This window comes from Crocuta crocuta, unplaced genomic scaffold (assembly GCF_008692635.1).
Source record: "Crocuta crocuta isolate KB4526 unplaced genomic scaffold, BGI_CrCroc_1.0 scaffold3042, whole genome shotgun sequence".
In the NCBI taxonomy this organism is placed as follows: Eukaryota; Metazoa; Chordata; class Mammalia; order Carnivora; family Hyaenidae; genus Crocuta; species Crocuta crocuta.
This window is the reverse complement of record NW_027532740.1, coordinates 42,496-53,698: the sequence shown is the minus strand read 5'-3', so window position 1 is coordinate 53,698 and position 11,203 is coordinate 42,496. Positions and strand designations below refer to the sequence as shown.

General features: G+C 38.3%; 1 protein-coding gene and 1 pseudogene across 1 annotated transcript in view; one reads left to right on the top strand and one right to left on the bottom strand.

The window, feature by feature from the left end:
• The window catches only part of TMLHE (trimethyllysine hydroxylase, epsilon), a 65,489-nt gene that overhangs the window by 26,519 nt on the left and 27,767 nt on the right, over positions 1-11,203 (top strand). Inside the window, 1 exon segment of the mRNA XM_077780800.1 lies at positions 10,708-10,827. Coding sequence (XP_077636926.1) covers positions 10,708-10,827 — 120 coding nt within the window.
• LOC144245424 (large ribosomal subunit protein eL32 pseudogene) lies at positions 5,882-6,331 on the bottom strand (annotated as a pseudogene).

Below are 11,203 nucleotides of genomic sequence, written 5' to 3'. Positions count from 1 at the left end.
ACAAGGCATATTGTAGTTAAATTTTCAAAACATAGTGATTAAAAAAAAACCCCTAAAAGCAACAAGACAAAAGTCCCTAACTTATAAGGGAAGACCCATAAGGCTAGCTGGAGATTTCTCAACAGAAATTTGACAGGCCAGAAGGGAATGGCATGATTTATTCAAAGTACTGAATGGGAAAAACCTGCAGCCAAGAATACTCCATCCAGCAAGGCTATCATTCAGAATATAAGGAGAGATAAAGACTTTTCCAGACAAACAAAAGCTAAAGGTGTTTGTGATCATTAAACCAGCCCTGCAAGAAATATTAAAGGGGACTTTTTGAGTGGCAAGGAGAGGACAAAAGTGACAAAGACAACAAAGGATCAAAGAAAATCTCCACAAACAATGACAAAGCAAGTAATAAAATGGCACTGAATACAGTTCTATGAGTAATTACTCTGAATGTAAGTGGACTGAACACTCCAATCAAAAGAGATAGGGTGTCAGAATGGATTTAAAAAAAAAAAAAAAAAACAAGACCCATCTACATGCTGCATATAAGAGATTCATTTTAGACCTAAAGACATCTGCAGATTGAACATGAGGGGATGGAGAAATATTTATCATGAAAATGGACATCAAAAGAAAGCCATAATAGCCATACTTCTATCAGACAAACTCAATTTTAAACCAGTCTTTGGAAGAAAAGATGAATAAGAGCACTATATCATAATAAAGGGGACTTTCCAATAAAAAGATATAACAATTATAAATATTTATGCCCCAACTTGGTGACATGCAAATATATAAACAATAACAAACATAACAGAACTCATTGATAATAATACAGTAATAGTAGGGGACTTTAACACCCCACTTACCCCAATGGACAAATCATCTAAGCAAAAAAATCAACAAGGAAACAATGGCTTTTAATGACACACTGGATCAGATGGACTTATCAGATTTATTCAGAATATTTCATCCCAAAGCGTCAGAATACCCATTTTTTCTGAATGTACATGGGAAATTCTCCATAATATATTACATACTAGGTAAAAAAAAAAAAAAAAAAACACAAACACACAAAAAAAAAACAAAAAAAGACNNNAGGCCTCAACAAGAACAAAAAGACTTAAGTCATACCATGCATGTTTTCTGACCACAACACTATGAAACATGAAGTCAACCACAAGAAAAAATTTGGAAAGACAACAAATAGATGAGAGTTAAACAGCATGCTACTAAACAATGAGTGGGTTAACCAGGAATCAAAGAAGAAATTTAAAAATACATGGAAACAAATGAAAAATGAAAGCATGATACTCTAAAATCTTTGGGATTCAGCAAAAGTGGTCATAAGAGGGAAATATATAGCAATACAAGCCTACCTCAAGAAGCAAGAAAAATCTCAAACAAACTTACACCTAAAGGAGCTATAAAACAACAGCAACAAACGAAGCCTAAAGCCAGCAGAAAAAGGGACATAAGAAAGATTAGAATAGAAATAAATGATATAAAAACTAAAAACACCTAGTAGAACAGATCAATGAAACCAGGAGCTGATTTTTTGAAAAAATTAATAGAATTGATACCCCCTTAGCTGTTGCGGACTTTGAGTCTGGAGTTCTCTATTGTCCAGCAAGAGAGTGGACACAGAATTAAATGTGAGAGAGGCTAATGTCTGGGAGGAGACAGAGCCCTGAGTAAAGAAAGGTGCTTGCTCAGTTTTTACTAGCACCAGAAGGCTTACAAACATGATGGATGTGCAGAAAGCGACAATGAAACAGTGAACATTAACTTATGTGGGAGAGAAAAGGGGTTTCAAAGATATGCGGTGTTAGGGGTTTGGGTCAATACAAAACAAAATCAAGGCACCAAGCTGATGGTTGTTTACAACAGGCACAAGGCACCGGATATGTTTATTTTAACTTGCCTAGGGGATAAGACAGAGCATGCTACCTCAGGGTCAACAAGGTAATTTTCTTTTGCGAATTAGCTCCGCTTTGGGCAATTTCACCCTGCTGCTGTCCATAGCCCCGTTTACCTATTCTGGACTTTTCATAATCTGAAAGCAGCTTTCTGCTTTTGTACTATGCTGTGGGTGCTTCCACCCTGATTACTTAATCTTGGATGCTTTCATCCTGTGGCTTCTTATTCCTATGCTTTTGTTCAATCCTGGGGGCACTTTTGCCCTGTTTAGCTCATCTTGAATGCTTTCATCCTAAGCCTTGATAACCCATTGAAGCAAACTCAGGGAAGTCCTAAACTTATTCTCAAGTAAATTAAATCAAAATTAGAGAGGAGAAATAACAACCAACACCACAGAAATACAATTATAAGAAAATATTATGAAAAACTATGCCAACAAATTGGACAACCTATAAGAAATGGATTAGTTCCTAGAAACATACAAACAACCAAAACTGAAACAGGAGAAATAGAAAACTTGGATAGATTGATAACCAGAAAAGAAATTCAATCAGGAAAAAATCACCCAACAAACAGAAGTCCAGGGCCATATGGCTTCACAGGTGAATTCTACCAAAAATTTAAAGAAGGGTTAAAACCTATTCTTCTCAAACTGTTCTAAAAGATAGAAATGGAAGGAAAACTTACAAACTCATTCTATAAGACCAGCATTACCTTGATTCCAAAACCAGACAGACTCCACTAAAAAACAGAATTAAGGTCAATTTCCCTGATGAATATGGATGCAAAAATTCTCAACAAACTACTAGCAAATCAAATTCTACAGTACATTAAAAGAATCATTCACCATGGGCAAGTGGGATTTATGCATAGGCTGCAGGGGTGGTTCAATGTTTACAAATAAATGAACGTGACACCACCTAATAAAAGATAGGATAAAAACCATACAATCCTCTCAATAGATGCAGAAAAAGCATTTGACAAAGTACAGCATCCATTCGTGATTAAAAAAAAAAAAAAACTCAACAAAGTAGGGATAGAGGGAACATATCTCAACATAACAAAGGCCATATATGAAAAACCCACAACAAATATCATCAATAGGGAAAAACTGAGAGCTTTCCTCTATGGTTAGGAAGAAGATAGGTATGTCCACTCTCACCACTGTTACTTAACATAGTACTAGAAGTCCTAGCTCCAGCAGTCAGAAAACAGAAAGAAATAAAAGGCATCCAAATAGACAAGAAGTCAAACTTTCACTATTTGCAGATGTCATGATACTCAAAAGATAGAAACCCAAAAGAGTCCACCAAAAATTTGCTAAAACTGATGCACGAATTCAGTAAAGCAACAGGATATAAAATCAACATACAGAAATGTATTGTGTTTCTATGCTCCAATAATGAAGCAACAGAAAAAGGAATCAATCCCATTTAAAATTGCACAAAAAATAATAATAATAAACCTAGCCAAAGAGATAAAAGATCTCTAATCTGAAAACTATAAAACACTGGTGAAAGAAATTGAAGATGACATAAAGAAATGGAAAAACATTCTATGCTCAAGGATTGGAAGAGCAAATATTGTTAAAATTTCTATATTACACACATTTAATACAATCCCTATCAAAATACTATCAGCATCTTTCACAGAGCTAGAACAAACAATCCTAAAGTTTGTATGGAACCACAAAAGATCCCAAATAGCCAAAGTTGTTTGGTTTAGAGAGCAATATTAAAAAAGAAAAGCAAAGCTGGAGGCATCACAATTCTGAACCTTAAGTTCTATTACAAAGCTGTAGTGATCATGACAGTATAGTAATGGCACAAAAACAAGCACATAAATCAATAGAACAGAATACAAAACCCAGAGATTAACCCACATCTCTATAGTCAATTCATCTTCGACAAAGCAGGAAAGAATATCCAACAAGAAAAAGGCAGTCTCGGGGCGCCTGGGTGGCTTAGTCGGTTAAGCGTCCGACTTTCGCTTAGGTCATGATCTCGCGGTTCGTGGGTTCGAGCCCCGCGTCGGACTCTGTGCTGACTGCCAGCTCGGAGCCTGGAGCCTGTTTCTGAGTCTGTGTCTCCCTCTCTCTCTGACCCTCCCCTGCTCACGCTGTCTCTCTCTCTCCTAGAAACAAATAAAAAGAAAAAGAAAAAGAAAAAGACAGTCTCTTTACAAATAGTGTTAGGAAAACTGGACAGCAACTTGAAGAAGAATAAAACTTGACCACTTTCTCATATCATACACAAAAATAAACTCAAAATGGATGAAAGACCTTGATGTAAGACAGGAGGAAACCATCAAAATCCTACAGGAGAACAGAGGCAGCAACTTCTTTGACCTCAGCCATAGGAACTTCTTACTAGACACGTCTCCAGAAGCAAGGGAAACAAAGGCAAAAAATGAACTATTGTGACTTTATCAAGATAAAAAGCTACTTTATAGTGAAGGAAATAATCAACAAAACTAAAAGGCAGTGTTCAGAATGGGACCAGATATTTGCAAATGACATTTCTAAAAGGGGTTAGTATCGAAAGTATAGAAAGAATGTATCAAACTCAACACACACACACAAAAAACAAATAATCTTGCTAAGAAATGGGCAGAAGGGGTGCCTGGGTGGCACAGTCGCCTAAGCGTCCGACTTCGGCTCAGGTCATGATCTCACGGTTCGTGGGTTTGAGGCCCCATCGGGCTATGTGCTGACAGCTAACTCAGAGCCTGGAGCCTGCTTCAGATTCCGTATCTCCCTCTCTCTCTGACCCTCCCCTGCTCATGCTGTCTCTCTCTCTCTCTCAGAAATTAAAAAAAATTAAAAAGTTAAAAAAATAGGCAGAAGACATGAATAGACATTTTTCCAAAGCAGACGTGCAGATAGATAGCAGACACTTGAAAAGTTGCTCAACATCACTCATCAACAGGGAAATGCAAATAAAAACTACAATGAGATATCACCTTACACCTGTCAGAATGAATGGATGAAATTAACAACACATGAAACAACAAATGCTGGTTAGAATACAGAGAGAGGGGAACCATTTTACACAGTTGGTGGGAATGCAAACTGGTATAGCCAGTCTGGAAAACAGTACGGAGTTTCCTCAAAAAAAATAAAAATAGAATTACCCTATATTCAGCAATTGCACTACTAGGTATTTACCCAAAGGATAAAAAAAACACTGACTCAAAGGACACATGCACCCTGATGTTTACAGCAGCATTACCAATATAGCCAAATTATGGAAAGACCCCAAATGTCCTTCAATTGATGAATGCACGCACACACACACACACACACACACACACAATGGAATATTACCCAGTCGTCAATAAGAATGAAATCTTGCCATTTGCAATGATATGGATGGAGCTAGAGTGTTTTATGCTAAACAGAATAAGTCAGGGAAAGACAGATACCATATAATTTCATTCATATGTGAAATTGAAGGAACGAAACAGATGAACATAGAGGAAAAAGAGAGGCAAACCAAAAAATAGACTCTTAACTATAGAGAACAAACAACGGGTTGCTGGAGAGGAGGTGGGGGGATGGGTTAAATGGGTGATGGGCATTAGGGAGGACCCTTTTGGGGATGAGCACTGGGTGTCATATGTAAGTGATGAATCACTGGGTTCTACTCCTGAAGCCTAGACTACACTATATGTTAACTAACTTGAATTTAATTTTTTTTTGCTTTTTTGGTAGTTTTATTGTTTTATTAATACCAAATGTAAAGAAAAAAAGCGGAGGTGCCTGGGTGGCTCAGGTGTTTGAGCTTCTGACTCTTGATTTCTGCTCAGGTCATGATCCCAGGGTCATGGGATCCACACTGAGCATGGAACCTGCTTAAGATTCTCCCTCTCTCTTTCTGCTCCTCTCCAGTTTATGCTCTCTCTTTCTCTAAAATAAAGAAATAACAAATAACAAAAAACAAATGTGATGTGCACATAAGCTGTCTGTCTATTCATTTTCTTTGCTGCACAGCCTGGCATTGGGATTGGTGACTTTGATGGCCAGCTGGGCTTCTCTTTCCACAATACCTTTGTGGTTCTTGAAGGAGACATTTTGATCAAAAATCTTGGTACAGTAAGACTTGTTGTACATCAGCAATACTCCAAGCTCCATGATCTTGTGGACTAGGAACTTCCAGAAGTCACTGGGCAGCATGTGCATTGGTTTCTTATTAGTACCATAACCGATGTTGGGCATCAAGAAGTAGCCCTTGAATCTTCTACATACCCTGTTATCAATGCCTCTTTGTTTCTGCCAGTTGTGCTTAATTTTGACATGTTGGTCTGTCTGGTGCCAGATGAACTTCTTACTCCTCTTTTTAATTATCTTGGGCTTCATCGAAGTCTGAGGGCAGCCAAGATGGCGAGTAGATGACTGCCACCTCTGCAGACACTACCAAGGAAGAGAGGGAAGACATTTTTAATTTTAGTGGAGTCCAAGTTATGTTTTTTTTTTCTTTTGTGAATCGTGCTTACAGTGTCTTATCTAAAAAATATTTGTCTACATAGACCAATGGAATAGAATTGAGAACTCAGATTTGGACCCACAAATGTACGGCCAACTAATCTTTGACAAAGCAGGAAAGAGTATCCAATGGAAAAAAGACAGCCTCTTTAACAGATGGTGCTGGGAGAACTGGACAGCAACATGCAGAAGAATGAAACTAGATCATTTTCTCACACCATACACCAAAATAAACTCAAAATGGATAAAGGACCTNAAGTTATTCATTTTCCTTTTCCTTCTCACCTTTATATTTCTTGACACCAATTTTTGAAAAGATTATGCTTTTTCTTTGAATTGTCTGTACACCTTTTTTATCCATTGTACTCTGATCTATAGATCTGTTTGTCTATCTTTATGTTAACACCACAGACTTCATTGACAATAATTTATAGTAAGTCTTGACATAGGGTAATGTAAGTCTTCTAACATTCTTCTTTATCAGAACTGTTTTGTCCATTTCTTCTTGTATTCTAACAACTTTTGCTTGAGATATTTTGAAGCTCTGTTATTAGGTACATAAACTTTTAGAATTATTTTGTCTTTTTGATAAATAGGTCCCTTATCAAAATTATATGATATAAATTATCTATGGTAATATTATTTTTTTGAAATCTATTTAAATTTGATAGATTTATTTGAAATCTNCTTGTTATGCACTCTGCACCTGCGAGTACTGCTGTACCAAAGAAGGTTCTTTGAGTGTCCAGGGCTTGTCCGTTCAGAAAGTGTTTTTTGAATGGTGTCTCTTGGCGTCTCTTGTTGAGACTGTGGTTATTTTATTTTCCTACTCATAGTGATATTTGAGTCTCTCCACCATGTGTGCTTTGGTTTGTTTCTTGAGGTAGCCCTGGGGAAAAAAAAAAGAGACAGACAAACACACAGGGAACAAAGGCACAGAGACGCACAGACAAATCCAACAAACACACAAACCAAAAGGGAAAAAGAAAAAGAAAGAAAGAAAGGGATTCATACAAAAAATAAATAAATAAATAAAGGTTGGAGGGAAGACAAATAATAAAAAGAAAAATACATAAACAAAAGAAAAAAGAAAAGAAAAAACCCATTAGACAAAGGACAGTCTAAGTTTTTTAAATGTTTTATTTTATTTTCGAGAGAGAGACAGTGTGAGCAGGGAGCGTCAGAGAGAGAGTGGGAGACACAGAATCTAAAACAGGCTCCAGGCTCTGATCTGGCTGTCAGCACAGAGCGCGATGCAGGGCTCAAACCCACGAACCATGAGATCATGACCTGAGCCAAAGTCGGACGCCTAACCGACTGAGCCACCCAGGCGCCCCTACAAAGGACAGTCTAAAGCATAGAACCAGAATCCCAGCTACAAATAAAGAGCTGGGTGTATGCCGTGCTGATGGAAGAGCATATACAAAGAGAGAAACGACAGGGTGGAGAGGAAGCGAAATTGGAAATGAAATGAGCAGGCAGAAAGCCTAAGAGGCTTAATTCAAAGAGAGAAAGAGGGGAATATGGTTGGAGAGGAGGTGAAAGAAATGACGATAATGCTACTCAGGGAAACTAAATAGTCTGATTACTCCAGAGAGAGAGAGAGATAAAAAGGTAGCGGTGGAGGTGTAGAATTTACATCTAGAGAATGGATTAAATGTGACTGTTTAAGCAAGCCAGTGACCAGAATTAATCACAGCAGTGCATCCATGTTGGTCTTGCCCTGGCTCCAGTAAAAAACAAACAAAAAGGGCAGCTCTCTAGCGGGGATGGGCGTGGTTTGGTCCAGTGCATCCCGAGGGGGTCCTGCCTTGGTGGTTGTGGGGAGAAGAGTGGTGGCGCCCCAGTCCTTTTTCGAACCAAGCGTTATACTCACTCTTTTGGGTGTGATCTCCCTGTGTCGGGGACGTAGCCAAGGTGGGCCGTGCTCTATATCCCAAGCCAGGCCTCGTTTCCAGATCTCAGTCCTTCGCCCCATTGATATCACCTGAAATATAAACTCGCAGGTGAGTCCCTCAGAGCAGTGTCAAGCCTCTCGCCTCCCCCCTGGGGGTCCAGCTGAGCCAGAAGCACAAAGGCGTGGCTTCAGGCACCGCTCGCGTCCCCTCCAGGTCCAGCTGGCGAGTGGGGAGCAGTTTACCCCGGGATGGCCTCGGACGAGTGCGTCCCGCCTAGGGTCAGCTGGAGAGCAGGAAACCGGGTCCTTCTGTGTCCCGAGCGGAGGCTTTTCTCTTTTCCAGCGACAGGGACAGTGTCTTGGGCAGTTTTGGCCACTCTTTCTTTTTTCCCCCTAGACTCACCGCTTCTCCCCGCAAAGGGGATCCCCCCTCCCTCCCTGTCTCTGGTCCCGGCCCGATTTTATCTTCCCCACTTCGCACTCATGCTATAAGGTTTTCTCAACAGACTCTGTCTCCTTTTCCTCCCAAACTCCTGGATTCTGTAAGGGCTCCTCTGGCTTCAGGCCTTCTCCGTGTGAGAGATGGAGGCGAGTGAAATGTACAGAGCTCCCTGCTTCTCTGCCATCTTACCTCCCCTCTCTTGAATTTAAATTTTTAAAAGAGAACGAAATCATGCCATTTGTAACGACATGCATGGAGCTAGAGAGTATAATGCTAAGCGAAATAAGTCAGTAAGAGAAAGACAACTACCATATGATTTTTACTCATATGTGGAATTTAAGAAACAAAACAAATGAGCAAAGGGAAAAAAAGTGAGAGGAAAACCAAGAAACAAACTCTTAATAGAGAACAAACTGATGGTTACCAGAAGGGAGGTGGAGGGGGAAGGGTTAAATAGGTCATGGGGATTAAGGAGTTCATTTGTCATGATGAGCCTTGGGTGATATATGGACATGTTAAATCACTCTAGTGTACACCTGAAACTAATATTACACTGTACGTTAACTAATTTAAATAAAAACTTTAAAAATTAAAACAAAATACTGTGATGTATATAACAATGCTACCAGAAGATGTTCTCTAATAAAACTTCAGTAATTAATAAAAAAAAAAATACTAGAATTCAGATAGACCACGCTTCCTGATCCTAAATACAATGTTTCCACTTGGCAGTCTGCATTTCTATGTAGTACATAGATTGATCTTGTATAGTATTAAATGTGATGTAAACATACCTTGTTATAATTATCACTATCCTTTTACCTAATAAGGGCTAGATATAGTTCATTATGTAGCAGGTAATGTGCTGGGTCATTTGCCCTATCCTGGTACAGCATAATCAACATTTTGAACTATTTAATTTTAAACACAATTTAAGAATTTTCAAGTAAAGGAAGCTGTGCTGTAAATAAATTGAGAGGGCTTTAGAGATTTTAGTCCATGAGAAAGGATATTTCCTGTTTGGCCTGTGAGCATTCAGAAAATAAGATGAACACTGAAAACTGAAGAATTAAAGTGACCTTTGGTCAGATCTGAGCCACCAGGATAATCATAAAATCAAAACCCATGACGTATATCTCAAGGAGAGACACAGCAATACTGATACAGCATCTCACTAAATACTTGCTAACATAAACTATCCTTCTCTTGGGGCACCTGGGTGGCTCAGTCGGTTAAGCATCTGACTTCGGCTCAGGTCATGATCTCNGGACCTATATTAACCACTTCTAAAAGCATCTGCATAACGACATCTATGCAAGGAAAGTATGCACAGGAAAGAATCTTGAATGTGAAAGCTATTACAAGTAGGCATATAAATAGAGAGGGATGGTTCCCTAAGCTTTCAGACTACATTATACAGTTGATCCTTGAACAATGTGGGGACTTAGGGGAACTGACCTCCCCCAGCCCCACACAGTTGAAAAATCATGATGACTTTTGAGTCCTCAAAAACTTAACTACTAACAGCCTACTGCTGACCAGAAGCTTTACCAATAACACAGCCAATTAACATGTATTCTATATGTTATATGTATTATATACTGTGTTCTTACAATAAAGTAAGCTGGAGAAGAGCAAATGTTAACAAGAAAATCAGGAGGAAGAGAAAATGTATTTATAATAATATATTCATTGAAAAGACATCCACGTAGGAGTGGATCCATGCAGTTCAGACCTGTGTTGTTCAAGGATCAACTGTTCTTTCAGTTCCCCCACTCCCCCAACTTCCTAGAATATTAATCAGTTACAGAATTGTTAAGACCGGTGGTGTGTTCAGCTTACACCTTATAGATGGAAATCTGGAGCCAAAAAACTATTGTTATTTGTGAACAATTAAAGAAGTTATTAGAGTTGTGAAAGACAAGATTAAAAATTTCAAATAGTTAAAAAAACCTTCATTTCATTTGACAGAGAAACCATCTATGGGAGGATGTGGTATTTCACTTCAGACTTCTCCCGAGGTGACACTGCATACACCACGCTGGCTTTGGATCGGCACACTGACACTGCCTATTTTCAAGAGCCCTGTGGGTAAGTGGATTCAAATTTTCCGTATTAGGATCCTTACATGTTATGGTCTTGATTAATTTCTTAATCATTTTCCATTCTAATTGAACCAATATAATATCTGCTGCTGATGTGGATGACTATTTCTTTTTCTTCTCTTAGAAACATGGTCATTTTTTAGTACCCTAGCTCAGTCTTAGGAATTATAAAAATAAATTTTTTGAAATGGTTGAAAATACACCTTACTACATAAATGGATCTTAATTTTGTTTATTTATATTTTTGTCAAAGTAGTTACAAATAACAAAAAAAAATTTTTCCTAACCAGTAATTTTGGAATTGTACAGTTTTCTTATATTTAGTTATATTGCAAAGAGGTCAATATTCTAAAAACATCTGC